This window comes from Pezoporus wallicus, unplaced genomic scaffold (genome assembly GCF_028554395.1).
Source record: "Pezoporus wallicus isolate ANWC-B61680 ecotype Strahan unplaced genomic scaffold, APGP_CSIRO_Pwel_v1 contig_4131, whole genome shotgun sequence".
NCBI classification, from domain to species: Eukaryota; Metazoa; Chordata; class Aves; order Psittaciformes; family Psittacidae; genus Pezoporus; species Pezoporus wallicus.
Window position 1 is genome coordinate 4,046,313 of NW_026641950.1, and position 15,109 is coordinate 4,061,421.

The 15,109-nt window shown below is 40.4% G+C and overlaps 1 protein-coding gene across 2 annotated transcripts in view; it reads right to left on the reverse strand.

The window, feature by feature from the left end:
* Positions 1 to 15,109, reverse strand: part of SLCO5A1 (solute carrier organic anion transporter family member 5A1) — a 67,073-nt gene that overhangs the window by 4,578 nt on the left and 47,386 nt on the right. For both annotated transcript variants that reach the window (XM_057426170.1, XM_057426171.1), the window contains exons 6-7: positions 12,460 to 12,658; positions 3,416 to 3,575 (exon numbers count right to left, since the gene is read on the reverse strand). In XM_057426170.1, coding sequence (XP_057282153.1) covers positions 3,416 to 3,575; positions 12,460 to 12,658 — 359 coding nt within the window. The remainder of the gene's footprint in view (positions 1 to 3,415; positions 3,576 to 12,459; positions 12,659 to 15,109) is intronic.

Genomic DNA, 15,109 nt, shown 5'->3' on the forward strand with positions numbered 1-15,109 from the left:
GGAATATTTTTGTAAAATTCTGCCAATACAATTCAATCACTTCTGACAGGGAAGCTGGAGAAAACACGTTTCTACTGTATTACAAAACCTGTGAGGAAACACTCTTTACACAACACTCACAATGCCATTTTCTGGAATTTGGCAGGCTGTTGATCTTCATATTCAGGAATTGTCTTCTGCCATTTAGTGGAAGTATACCCAAATTCAGCTAAAGAGTAACAAGCTCCACTTCACACTTGGAGCTCAGGACCTTCCAGCTGGATGCAGGAGTGGATGTGGATGGGATGTGCACAAGAACAAAACCAGTGAATAAGGGGAAAGCAGAGACCAGAGGACAGGAAAAACTCTTACAGGAGCAGAGAGGCTGAAATTAGGATGAAGAGACTGAATAAAGAATGGGCATTTCATTGGCAAAGGGGATCATGATTTAAGCAAGGTGAGGAAGAGTGGGCGTAAACCATGACAAAGAGCTAGGTCAGTAATAGCCTCCTGTCACACTTATTTTACTACTGTTTTCAACAAATCTAATGGCAAAGGGGTGCGCAGATCAGAATACTCTAGCACTAGAGAAGAAACAGGTTGTGTGATGTTACACGAAGGAGATTTTCCTTTCAATGTTTTCAGTCATAAAACCTAAGACCAAATGTGCACAGAAGATGCATTATGACACCATCTTAAGGTTGCAAATTTAAGCACTTGGACACAAGGAAATAACCAAATTATGGTTACTTGTCAACGTTAATGTATACCTTTGTATTTGTTTGTGCTCTGACATAACCTCACATTTTTGCCCATGGGAGTTAGCATAACAATTTATCAATTTTTACCTCCCACTTTCAAAATGTGGCTCCAGGTATTTTTCTTCTCACACTAAACATATTCCTCTACAAAGACAGAATGACTCACTTTTCATAAGTATTTTTCTATCACACTCACCATTATAGCTTAACTTTTTCAAAAAGGAGGAACTTCAAAACAGTTATGAGATGAAGCACTGATGCTGTTATCTCTATTTTGTAGCTAAGTAACTGAAACAGATCAAAGGTTTCATAAATGTGGGTGACTAATTTCAAACAATTGGACTCATTTTTTTGCAGAACATTTTACATTATATATAACTTACTATATTCTAAACATAATTTTTTGTGCCTTCACATACAATTTAGGCAGTCAGTGCTTCTACAAATGACATTTCTGGTTATCGCTCATGTCCCTCATTCTGGAATATGAAAAATACAAGACTAATGGCTGACTGGGAAACGTTTTCCTTAAGTGACTTGCCCAACATCGCTTAGCAATGAAGGTAATGACAGAACCCAGTTTCCAAAGGCTCCACTCTAATATCAAGTGAGTACCTGCTTCCTCCTACAGTCCCTCACCTTAATCTTACTGCTTTCAAATGCAAATGCCAAATAGGCATCATATATCATACAGAAAATAGCCATCTTTACTACACAATCTGGGTTTATCACCAGAGAAACCAAGTCCATTCACTAAATGAAAAAGATATGGCACAACAGAAACAATACAGTAGAGGAACACATATAAAACCCAGGTAAGAACTGCACACTGGCATCTTTTTCTCCCATTTCTAATTTTTAAATGGCTAATTCTGAAAACACTGTATATTCTAAATTTAAATCCATATGTTATAGGTTAGCAACAGTTTGTGTGTTATACGGTGGGACAAGATTATATTTAGTTTTCTAAAAGTACTCTACATAAAGCATTATTCAACGAAGATACGTATTTTCCTACCAGTGTTGGCCCTCTTCTGTTCATTGCTAGCTACCAAGTTAAAACTTCAGGCCATGAAGCATTTTTTATTAAGTTGTAAGGGGAGACAGTTTGTTTCAAAATCTGCAGTGAAAAGCACTCCCAAATTACCTCCCTAGTAAATGTATTAATAGTGCCAGTTTGATATGAGGTGAAATGTAGCAAAGATCAAACCTATGTCTCAGTCCAGCAAAGTACAAATAAGATTCATATAGACACTGAAAGTTAGCCACAGGCTCACATCACAGGCTTTTCCAATTGGGCCAAAGCAATTTTCTGCTAAAAAACAGCAAGATACTTTTAACAAACAAAAATATAAAGGAAAATAATCTGTTCTGTGGCATCTGTGTATGAACCTGCCATTTCAGACCCTTATTTAGTCAACTTAGAAAGCAGAGCACTGCACCTAACAACCTTCTGCTTCACAGGCTGGCTCAGGACTGCAAAACCTTATTTATAAAGCATTATAAATAAGCTTTCTGGAAAGCACAGTCAGGTCCTGAGAAAATCCGTATTTACATTAATTCTTGTCATAATTATTCTTTTTTAAAGGATGGTTCTGTAACAGAATTTAAAAGTTTGGGGTCTGTACAAATATAATGCTCTGTTGTTATTTAGGTCAGATTCTACATTTCAGCTGTTTTCTTTTGCCCACTCCTAGAAACTGCCAGATTTCCATGGTGTGATTTTACCAGCAGGATGCCCTTCTCCAGTAGAGCATAACTAGAAAACTGGGCTGCACAGGCAATGTATGTCCAAGAAAGAAAGTAGATTATTAACTCCTTTATGTTCTGGTTACTTGAGTTCAATGACACTTCATTTAGCCTGGGAGAGGTTTAAAGAAAGGTTATAAGAATGGCCGAACTATTTTACCGGAGCAGAATACACTGGCAGTCTACACAAACAAAAAGACCTATCAATGCACTGTTGCAAGTGCAACAGCTACGCATGCAAAATGACAAGGCTGTCACAAACACCAATGACTTTACAGCCCATAACTCAATTTAAATGGGAGCTTTAAACACTTCCAACTACCTGAAGAGTCAAGTTTTTCCTTCCATTCAGAGAGGGAGCCAAAAAAACCCAGAACAGGTCTTGTGAGTAACACCACTGATGAGATTGCAGAAAGGTAGTATGTCATGGCTGCCTGTGCCTATCAGAAAGCTGAATTATATGACATTGACTCTAGGTCCCTGCTCCAACCCCTGCAGAAACAAGCCTCTCCAAGTACTGTTCCTGCAGGAATAGGAAAGGAGAGTTCCTGCAGGAACAGCAGACACACAGGCCACTGCCATCAGGGACATCCGAGTCTGTAATGGAAACACCAACCTTCCCTACACTGTGGCACTTTGCACTCACTTGGCTGGAGGATTTACTTGGTACAAATGAACTTGTGCCTCACATTTGTACATAACTAAAAGGAAGGGGGGGGGGGGGGGGGGGGGGGGGGAGAGCACGCAGTAATAGCATTACCAGCTTCTCAGAACATGGAAATACTCATGGTCTAGTCAGTTGCACAGCAACTCCTCTGAAGCTTAGAAGGGGGATGTTTGAGCCAGAAACAGAGCAGTCTTTGATCCACATCAGTCCCAAGGGGCTACTTGCAGGTTGCAGGTGTTTGGGAGGGTGAAGCACTTACCCCTGTGCTATGATTTCCACCACTGATGCAGCCAGCTAGGCAAGGATTAAAATATGTTATTCCATCTGATCCACAGACAGGCTCGTACTCATGAATCTTACATCCACAGTTAACATTACAGCTCCCAGTCAGATTCCTGTGGGCCATGGCAAGAGTGGGACTGAAGAAAGGAAAAAGAACATGCTAGTAGAGAAAGCAAAGATATCCTCCTGTTCAGAGGCAGAAAACATCCTACTCATTAACTTTGCAACTGAGAATTTATTATCACAGAAAGACTGCATTAACTCTACTTGTATCCATGATTTAAACTATATAGAAGAACAACCAAGGCATTCTTGCCATTAACTAAAAACATAATATAAAAATAATACCGGTTTAAAACTTGTACCTTATTCGCCTAGGTGATAGTTGATTTTTTCCTTTATTTATTTCCCTTTAAGAGTTATGTTATATATCTATCCTGAGCTGCAGCAATTTGTTGTTGATTACTAGTGAAAGGCTCAGTGACAAGATGTAAGCATTATGTGAACTAATAAGCATCTCTGCCCACATACCAACAACTGCTCAGAAAACTTAAAGCTTGTATTATTCATACAAAACCTACGGGAAGCTCTCTAGATCTGGAGGAATGCTGTGCTTTTACTGAATGTCTGTAAGAGAACCACTACTCCACTTCCCTAGACGATTCCCAAAACTCTTGCCAAAGCCCAACTTTCTTTGTCCTCCCCCAGAAGGGTTTGGCAGTATACTCAGAAGGAACTAAAGGAAATTTCAAAGCTGAAGGACACATACAACCCAAAAGTAGGTTCTTCACTATCACAGAACCACAGAATGGTTTGGTTTAGAAGGGACCTTAAAAATCATCTCTTTCCAACCCCCCCAGGGACACCTTCCACTAGTCTAGGTGGCTCAAAGCCCCATCCAACCTGGCCTTGGCTCTCTCTATCACAGTTGCTCCAAACAGGCAGTTGAACGCATCTCATCTGCCACAGCAGAGAACTGTATCAACTCTTCACTGGCAATTGACATGCTAGCTTGGGCACATCCTCAAGCAGGATGAAGGTGCAAAGGGACGCCACCAAGGCAGCAGCTCATGGCACTCATCTGAGCTCAGTGGCTCATGCAACAAGGGCCAAATGAAGCACTGCACTGGGACAGCTCCAAGTCCCCCATGACTCACCCTCTCCTCCAGCTAAGCTAGGACCTCTGCATGGCACATCTTGGCCCTGTCCACAGAGAGCAAGTCATTTGGAAGCAGTTTTGCTTCCCCAACAAAATGGTGCTTTTTGCTGCCACTAAGAAGAAATCAGCTCTGGTTACAACTGATCACTGGCTGTCACCACCACAGGTTTTGACACATGCTAAGTCACACAGTCACCAAATTAACCAACTCCTGTCTTACATACCATGTCATTTCAGCCCTGCTCAAAGCAACTCTCAGGTCACTTAAAAATGTCCAGCTTCAGGCACAAACCATAGAAGAGACACCCAGCTACTCCCCATGCTGAAGGAAAGCACACGGTGATACTGGATTTCTAACATTCCTAGGTTGGGTAAGGGCTAGAGTACCAAAGGAGGAAAAGCAGCAACAGGCACAAAGGCAACCTCAGTGAAAGAAAATAATAGTTAAAAACCCCTATGTAACTCTATATGCAAATTCTGGTTACAGAGAAACAGAGAGAGTTAAAGAGAAAATGGACACTAATTTGTCCACCAAATAAAAAACAGACTGGTATATCTGGTGTATATAGAGCCAATATCAGAGGATGTAAGATATCAACATTACATCAGAGGATGTAAGATATCAATCTCTATTATCTAGAAGGTCCTCATTAATAAGGAAGTAGTTGATGACCATTGACCATATCATATCTTGTCTTGGGAATTATGTTGGTATGCACAACGTCTCCACGTAATACTGAATTAACTATACTGCCTTGTTTCATCCTGCTCTCAGTATTGTTCAATGACCACTGTTGTTTAAAACTACCTCAAGTAACTCTGATCTAAGCACATCAGTAGATATCCAGAGAATTTTAGCACCTCTTCAGCCATGCAGGAGCTGAACAGGAATCTGGTTTGGGTTGGTGGCTGCAATGTCAAAATCGTGTACACATGCTCACTGACTGTCATGGCTGGGGAGCCCCACGAGGGTTGCCATTTGCTTGCATTCACATCTGCAATGTGTGGGCAGGACCACTGTAAAGGTAAACAGCTGGCATCAGACTTGCTGTACCCCAACTATCCCATGGACCACAAAGGATATTCTTTTGCTCCCATCTTTTACACCCTACTAGACCAGAGACTTGGCTTGGGAGACATTCTACATACGACTATCACCTGTGTCATCCGTCACATCACCTCCTGTCATTAGTGACACTAAAAAGTACGACTGCTGCTTAGTGGCTTCCATTTGACTCATTTTTAATGTATTTATACATCACTATTTGCTTTTGCTGAATATGCTTGTCTTTCCAGGTGGGCACTTTTGCAGCCGATCAAGTATTACTAAGTACCTCTTAAATATTTATTGACTGTCTACTGATCACACAAATCAGGTTCACAAATTTAGCTCTTGGAGCTACTTTACACTTTATGGTCTAGTTGGATGTTAACCAAAGCCTTTCTTAGTGTTTTCTTTCTTGTGCCATAAACAAACAAGGCACAGTTTTAGAAACAAGCTGCTGCTTGACCAGGAAATTAAACATCCAGGATTGATATTGGTTGTGTTGCCTTCTCAGCTACCAGCTGAAACTTGTCTTATTATATCACATTGGATTCCAGAAAGCAATACACAGCAACACATCATATAGCAACAGGCAGACTCTCCCAGTAATCTCTCAACAGAACCTTTTCTCCAATGGAAAACACCGCATCACCAAAACATTCCTCGGGAACATATTGATTTCAGCAGCACAGTGACAAGTTTTTCACACCAACAGGAGAGGCAGCATTTTTTGAGTTTCACACACCCCTCAGCAGCCTGATGAGCTGGATGTCCCAGATGCCTGAACACTTGGGGTAAGCAGGGACTCCCCAGCTGGGCTGAGAGACCCTTGTGCCCACATCCTGGCTGCCAGCAGAGCTCTGCCACCCTGCACATAGACAAGTCCAGGGACAACCCAGGCTTCCAGGAAAGGTACAGCTTGGGTTGCCCTCCCCAACCTCTCCCACCTTGTGAAATATGTTCTTCTGACCTCTCATTCCACCACCACGCAAACCCATTCTCAGCAGCAGATGGGTTGTGCTGTTCCACAGGCACGAAAGAGAACTCCCTGGCTTGCTCCGCTTACGTGGCTAACTCTCTTCAGCTGCACTGCTGAACATTACCATGACACAGAGCTTAGGAAATCAGCTTAAAAATAAAGGTGAATGAAATCAGGCATGCAACAAATGAGAAGCACGAAACTGGAAACTAAAATGAGGCCACTGATAAATTAATCTCTGGGGCATTTTTTGTTTGTCCCAGAAGAAGCCTAAAGTTTACGATACGCAAAGCAAATATGCTCAGATTACTAACAAGCTACTGCAAGCTGTGTCTCTCCAGCCTTCATCACTTTTTGTACCTCTGCACATCACTGTAAGGGGGATTTTTTGGTTGTTTACAGCAAACGACTTGCATAGAGATATTTTTCCCAACCTTTCAAGAGCACAGGATACAAAAATTACCTATTAGCTCTGTTTCCAAAGGCTTGACCTTGACACATTTGTGAGGTGGGCTGATGCCAACCTTAGGAGGTTTAAACATGCCAAGTGAAAGGTCCTACACCTGGGTCAGAGCAATTGCAGATACATCTACAGGTTGGGTGGAGAAGAGTAACAGTTTAATAGGTTCATGTTTTCATCTTTATTACCTTCACTATTCACTCCTTGTTCACTCCCTTGCCAATGATGAGAAACTAATGAAGGAATTCAGATGCTGGGAACATGACATCTTTACTTACACATATCTATGTAACCCCATCCTCCTCACACTAATCTGCCATTTAGAACATGTTATAACAGATTTCTATGAACACCTCTCCCAGGAGGGCATAAATTTTTCCAGCAGTAAGATAAACCAGAGTACTCTACTAATCCTGCCTTCTGACACTGGGAGACTACCTACTCTCCACAAAGAAAACCTGAGCTTTGACACTTGAATTCTGCACATTGTAGAGTTACCTGTATCGGTCAAAAAAAGCAGGATCTTATGGAAATTGCACCCAAGCTAGTAAGTCCTGCTTGTGAGCTGTAGTCTGTGGGAAAAACAGCTTAGTTTCAATGCATCCACTGCTCTAGACACATAGAATGTCAAAGAAATAGCCGCTCTGCTTGTTTCAGAGGTTACAAATACTGCATCTGAGCAGCCAAAGATACCCGGCATGCATGAGCATACTGACAGAAACCAGACCCGAACAACAGCGTTTCCTGAACTATTGTTTCAATTGCAAACAATGACACAGCTTCTTTCATTAACAAGGTTCAACTGCAAGTTTGCTAAACATGTGTGCTGGGACAAAACCCAGAATCCCAACTGACAAATTGCATTTGTTCACTTCTCAGGGAGACTGTTCTTTGTCTCCATGACATGATGCCAGTAAAGCTAATAAAGAGGAGACCTTTATTAGATGTGACTAACAATAAAAATGACTCTAATTCCTAATATTTTGTTTCTAAATCCTGTTTTCCTCTTCAACTGCTACTCTGTGGAAGGTTTGTGGCATAGGAGTAAAATAAGAAAAGTATAGGGTAAGATTTATTGCCTGGAGTTTTTAGAACTCTGACCTGTTATTTCAGCTACCCAGGCTTGCACTGAAATCTCATTGTGCTGGCAGTCAATGTACACATATTGGAAAACAAAAAGGTAGACTCTCTTCCCATGAGGCTACAGTCTAAATGAAACGGAGTTTAGGAAAAAAACAAAACCCCACAGTGACTGACTATATTTTGGTAACAGCTAAACAAAGAATTGGTTTGCACATGGGTTTATTCATATTTTTTTAGATCAATGTAGTAACCTAGAGGACCAAGGAAATAAAAAGGAAAGAAGACAAGCCCTCACCACAGAATTTTTGTAAAAATATTGGGCTATATGGTGAAAAGGATTATCTTAATTTGATAGCAATATTTTTGGATTGGTATTGAAGGATTTTCTGATGACAGAGATTTGCAGTCTCCTTCTTGGCAAGCAGCTGGAATTGCAGCAGTGATGCAATTTTTGTGTAGCTATCAAACAAGGGACCCTCTCACTGTGTTAGCTGGACTCCTTTATTGTTATTGTTCTGATCCAATTAGTCACTGCTTTCAAGTTAGTGGATCCAACTGGCTGACTGGACTGAAAGATACAAGAATAACAGAAACCCAAACTGGTGGTACAAAAGGAAGAACAGAATTACTTTTTTTTATGTGAAGTGCCTCAGTAAGTCAACTGTATGCTTTAACTAAACCTTAATTGCACCAAATCAACAGAAAGCAATCAAAAAGAGTCTGCTTTGACTCATCACATACCAGAAATATGAGAAAAGAAACTGAACTAATTCAGTAATCTGTCACTGTGAGTGAGTTCCCAATAAAGCCTGTTTTAGTTGCCATATATCACAAAACATAGAAGAGACAGGTCCACAACCAACCAAAGCAGCTCATCGCTGCTATTTCATCTTTATTCAGCACTGGTGAGGCCACACCTGCAGTGCTGGGTCCAGTTCTGGGCTTCCCAGTAAAAGAGAATCATGGACATACTGGAGAGAATGCAGCAAAGGGCCACTAAGGAGCTGAAGGAACTGGACCATCCATCCTCTCAGGAAAAGCAGAGAGAGCTGGGTCTGTCCGGCTGAAGTTTCAGGGATCTCACCAATGTATTTAAATACCTGAAGGGAGGGTGCAAAGAGGACTGGGTTGGGCTCTTTCCAGTGGTGGGCAGTGACAGGACCAGAGGCAATGGGCACAACCTGAAACACAGGATGTTCCCTCTGAATAGGAAATACTTTTTCACTGTGAGGGTGACTGAGAAGTGAGCGGCACGGGTTGTCCAGAGAGGCTGTGGAGCTACCCTCCTCAGAGATACTCAAAAGCTGTCTGGACAAGAAGACAATTCACCAATTCAGGAATCCCCATTCAAATGATTATGGTGCAAGAAAAGGGATGCTGTATTTATTGTGGTTTGTAAGACTCCTTACACTCTGTTCAAATACCAAACACACCTTCAGAGGCAATCCTCTAAGCAGGTTCTAAAGTGTTGAGATGTATAATACAGAGATGCCCTTGACCTTCCTGATAGCAGAGCTGCTGATGACACACCAATAACAGCAAAACTGCTTGTTTCTAACATAAACCAGCAGAAAATCCTTGTAAATGTATTCTAATCTGTGCATGCCTCCAGGTCCCATTCACTTCATTGCAGTTAGAAAAATACTGAGTTATGAAACATACTGAATTATGAAATATCATTGCCTACTTTGCTGAGTACCAGCATGTACCTACTTTTATGTTAACTAGACACCAGCTTATCCTTCTCCTCTGTACTGGTTTATGTTTCAGCTCATCTAAGGAAAAAAAAAAAACCCTACTTCCTGAGTGTAAAAGAACAGTACAAGGGAACATGTTTGTCCAGAGACAATTCTCCTGCAGGGTATGTCTACATTGCCCAATGTAGCTGACATCTCTGGGCTGCTGTCAGCAGAGGTAGTTCAGATCAGACTGGCAAAGCCATGTTAAGGTAGAGCATCATGCAAGGCATTTCTCTGAACCGAGAGCTGTACTGCTTCTCCTATTCAATCTAGCCTGTTGAACCGGCTCTGATGTCCATACACTGCACTTCATTGGAACTTGAGACTGAAGCATGTGTTTTATTAAACCTCAAAATGAAAGCATGCTTTTTTGTTACATGAACAATACCATTCTTTGATGTCTGAGTTAAAGAGCCTACCAAGTAAATGACTGGAAGCTATCAAATGATTTTGATCATGAAGATTTACAGAATGTTTATCTTGTCAGATATTCAGGCTGAATTTATGTGTAGTGTTACTTCTTTATTATCATTTTGATAATAAATTTGGATTTGATCCTGCATTAAAAAAATCCTATAGAGCTGGGGCTGCAAACTCCTGAACCATGCTATATAACATCCTGGTATTTCTGATGATATTACACTCTGCATATTGATTTGAAAGAATTGATATACCTCAACACCTTTGAGAATTTTGCCATTATCATGTCTCGCCCCTTTTCTCTCTAAGAACAATTAGATGAAGGTGGTAAAGTAATGCTGCTGCAGAATTTCAGAACAGCTGTGAATTAAGTGCCTATTTCAATTCATGCTATGTATTTACTGTAAACGTTATTACCTACTGGAAAAAAAAAAAAAATCGATACTCTTCCAGTTCCAGTGTGAAGGATATGTGTTACATAGCAATAGTTTGCCTTGTCTTCAATTTAGAAATAGATTTAAATTACATAGCACTTTTTCACAAACAGAAGACTACAGCCCTCTCATTAGCCAGGCAGGGACATTCTGACTTACCACACAGTTCAGTCAACTGCTATCTGAAACTATGTTTTAATTCCTCATAATTTTCATTTCTTCATCTCCACCCACAGGCTGCCACCAACATCATAGCAGGTGGACAATCATACATTCCAACTCCTTCTCATCCTCATTCTCTCCTTCTTCAGCCCACTATGCTCAAGCAAGAATATATCACCATGCTACTCCCCTCTACAATCAGCCTCTCAGCACCAAGCTTTAACTCTAGGTTATTAAGAACACAAAGGAATAAACCAGCTTTCCATCAGGTCATGACTTTCAGTTGCTGTTTTCCCTTGTCCTAGGATAAAGGTTTGACAGCAATGTAATAACACCCAGCAACACGCAATGTGAAATATTCTCTGTGTAAACAATGCCTATTTTCTTCTGCTCTTGCTTCCCATTTTGTCTCTTTGTTTTTCACTTGGCTTACTCAGTGCCCCACTGCAGTTCTTCTTTTTCCCATTTGATCTTATCTTTTCCTGCTTCACACTTCTACATTCTCTTCCAAACCTCAAAATGTTAGTTGTGTCCAGAGCTGGCCTTTAAAAGCAAGATATTCACATGGATCTTATACCTGGCACCTGGCCATAAATAAAAGGTGGATGCTGTCTCAGATCTAAAAGAAAAGGGATAAATTGCTTCAGGTAAGTTAGTGCCCTTCAAATGCTTACTCTGTTCTAGTGTTTAAGCTACATGAAGGCAGCAGTTTGGGGGAGAAGGTAATGAACAAAATAAGCAAGAAAATTAAAGATCATGGTCAGGCTTCTGAGGAAATACCTTCCAGCAGAACACCTTCTTACAACTTCTATCACACTGTCTTCCTTCCAAATATCCCCCTTTTTTTTTAAATGCCCTTCCATGCATTTCTTAATGTCTCAGTTTAAATCCCTCACTCTAAATACCTTCCTCCCTCCATAACTTTTTTTCATTATAGCTTTTCTCCTTCTCAATATAACTGAGAGGGGTTCTGATTTAGTTGCTGTCTTGATGATGACCCAGCAAGTGCTGAGGGCATTCATACAACTAGTAAGTGGTTCAGAAGCAGTTCACACCACTAACATTGATAGCACATGCTCAAGTGTTTCCTCTCAAACAGGGAGTGTAGACCTAAGACGCTATTATGATGATAATAAACAAACCTATTCAGAAATAATCTTTATAATCCCTTTAGTATTTTCACAATTTTCATGGTCAGAAAACATTTTGAAACACCAGCTAAAGTCTGAGCACTTCTATGGGACACTATTCCTTCTTTCCTGCAAAAATCACTGAAGCCCATTCTGATGCATTTTCCCACCCCACAAAAAGGTGAGGCATTACATACCCTTCATTATATAACCTTCACTATAAACCAGATGTAAAAAAAAAAAGGACCACACACCATAACAGTGTGTGTTTATATCACAATACTCACCAAATTCTCATTTGAACAATGTGGCTTCTTCAGTATATCAGCCATCAGAATTTTTTATATTTCTTTACCATTTTCTTTATTGGAAAATCATGGTTTTGCCACAGATGATTCCAAGATACTTACCCAGTAGTGTAAGGTATATTTATTCCCCCTAGATTAATGCTTTCACATCCAACAATGAAGAGAGTTGAAAAGCACAGCAGAGATACACCACTGCAGATCATAGCCAACTTTGCAGACTCTCTCGCACCAAGTTTCAGTTTTTTTATAATGTAGCCACCAAGGACAATACCAACACCAGCACTTGGAACAATAATCACACCTGCCAGGAAGAAATTCAAGCAACATTAAAACGGGACCTATAGAAATGGTATAAAACATAAAAATTGGTTTCATTCCCTAATTAGATGACTGCAAATGCTGTACTAAGATCTCCATTGTCTAATTCTCTGTTAGCAAACTGAGTCAGACTTTTCAAACCTCTGGAGTGTTGTCAAAGAATTAATAAAAGCCTCCTTATGATATTACCAGCAGCCAAAGCACAATAAGAGAACTATTGTACTGACAAGCAGAAACATTGCTTTGTATTTATTTTAGAATGGGGAGAAGGGCTACATATTGCCTCAGTTTAAGTACTGAAAACTTGAAGAAATCCAGATTTGGACGTGAATCTTCTTCTCCCTACTCTCACAATTAATGCCAGTGAATCACAAGTGTTAACCTCAGGCCAGACCCCAGAAGTCTGCCCACCTGGGAGTGCACATATGAGCCAGGCTGCTAATTCTGCCTTCTAAATATTTAACTTAAGCTTTCCTGGGTCAGCACCCTCATTCATCTTGGCACAGCCACCTGGAGTATAAATTGATCAAACACAATTAGAGAAATTAAGATACTAGAATTAGTATTTGGGTAAGTTTAAGACACAAAAGATGGGCCATGAAATTCCTCTTGCTCTGCTGCTGTAGTTGTAGCAGTTCAGCAGCACATCACCAGTCCGTCCTCATTTGTCAGGGCCTAAGGAGGCATTAAATCTGAGAATGTCTTGCACATCTTCACTTATCTTGGCTTTTGCTTTTCACTGACATGTAAAAAGGTCTTTAAATTAGGTTTTTGCTAACAAAGATGCATTCCCCATAAATATGGAATTTCAACAACTTTTGGCAGCTTCATCTACTTGGAAGTAGCTATACTTTATAATCCAAACTCTTAAAGATGTTGATCTTCTTTTTAAAGAAGCCAGCAGGACTATAATTTGCAAGTATCCTTAATACTATTGCAAAGTATTCCCATTCTCTGACAATTTCTCTAAAGTTGAGGGGGACATTATTTTTATCAAAATGCTGAGATCATGAAAATACAAATAAAAGGTAAAAATACTTGCTGCTTTAATTATACTGCCATCACCAATGGCATTATAAAATAAAATGTCATTTCATGAGGAAGCTTTTTAATAATAACCCTCCACAGAATCAAAACCAGTCTTTCTCATAGAGCAGAAATTAGATGCTTAAGTCCTCCTAGGAGAATTAAATGATTTTCACAAAGTTCAAAGCTGTTATCTCTCTTGAGCCTTTATATCTCTCACATTCAATGACTGAATATGAACAAGGAAGAGAAATAATGCAAATCCTTTTACTTGCACTGAGAATGTTCTCTCTGGGTAAAAATTGTAACTCAGCCATCTGAGTCTACTAGGCGTGCCCTGCTCTATGAAATCTGTGTCAGAGAAGCTGACATCCATACCAAAGGCAGATCAGGATCACTTGCAACGTCTTCTAAAACACCTCTGTTAGTTGAATCAAATTCCATGGACCTAATCCATGGCTATATCAGTTATATGAACTAAGGATCTAGCCCAAGGTAAGAGCTTATTGACAATAAATTAACCTCAGTATTTTATTCTTCCTTCCACCTTATAGCTTAGGCTTGAGTGCTCAACCTCTTTTGGACCTGAATTTACCTTTTCTTTCTTATTCTCTTGAAAGCATGGATATTGGAAAAGCCTTGCACTAGAACTGAGACTCTGTGTGTCTGCGTCTAGTACCTTGTAAAAACTGAGCATGTCAATATTTTGCTAGGCATTAGGTTAGTGGTTCTTCCATTAGTGAGCTACCCTGTGCTGCTGTTTTCATCCATCTTCTGACACACCATGAAGATCAGAACATTAAACACAAGAAGAACACAAGCAAATTGCCCGTCAAGGCTCACTCTCATTCAGAAAGATGGAAAGGTTGGATGAAAGCCTACACACAAGATGTATAAAGACCAATTCTCCATGCAAAGTAGAGCTGGTGATGGAGCTCTCTCTCTGGGAGAAACTGGAAGGGCAAGAACAGATTTTGCTGTTTGTGGTGAAGGCTGTAGAAAGAGGCACTCATTCCCTTCCTGTCAGGAAGCCTGACAGGTTCTTTTGCCCTAAGTACAAACTCTTCATCCTTATGCCCCTCTCTTTCCACAGAGAATGTGAAATCAGAAGTGATGTACTGTCAAAGGAATGCAGCTCTTCCGGGCGACTTTCCAGGGCAAAGCAAAGCATGTACATCTAATCAGGAGACACATTCTTCTTTTTCAAAGGCATTTAGAGGAATAAAGCTTAAGATTCAATACTAAGCTGTTGCACTGCACTCTCCTTCATTTTATAATGACAGCTTGGCTTATAGGAATCGTGCGTGTGCTAAATACACTCCTGGATACAGTGCTCCAAGGCAATATCAGCTTTCAGTCAGCAATTTTCAAGCTTTGTCCTTTTTGCTGCTGTCAGGATACTGCAGCA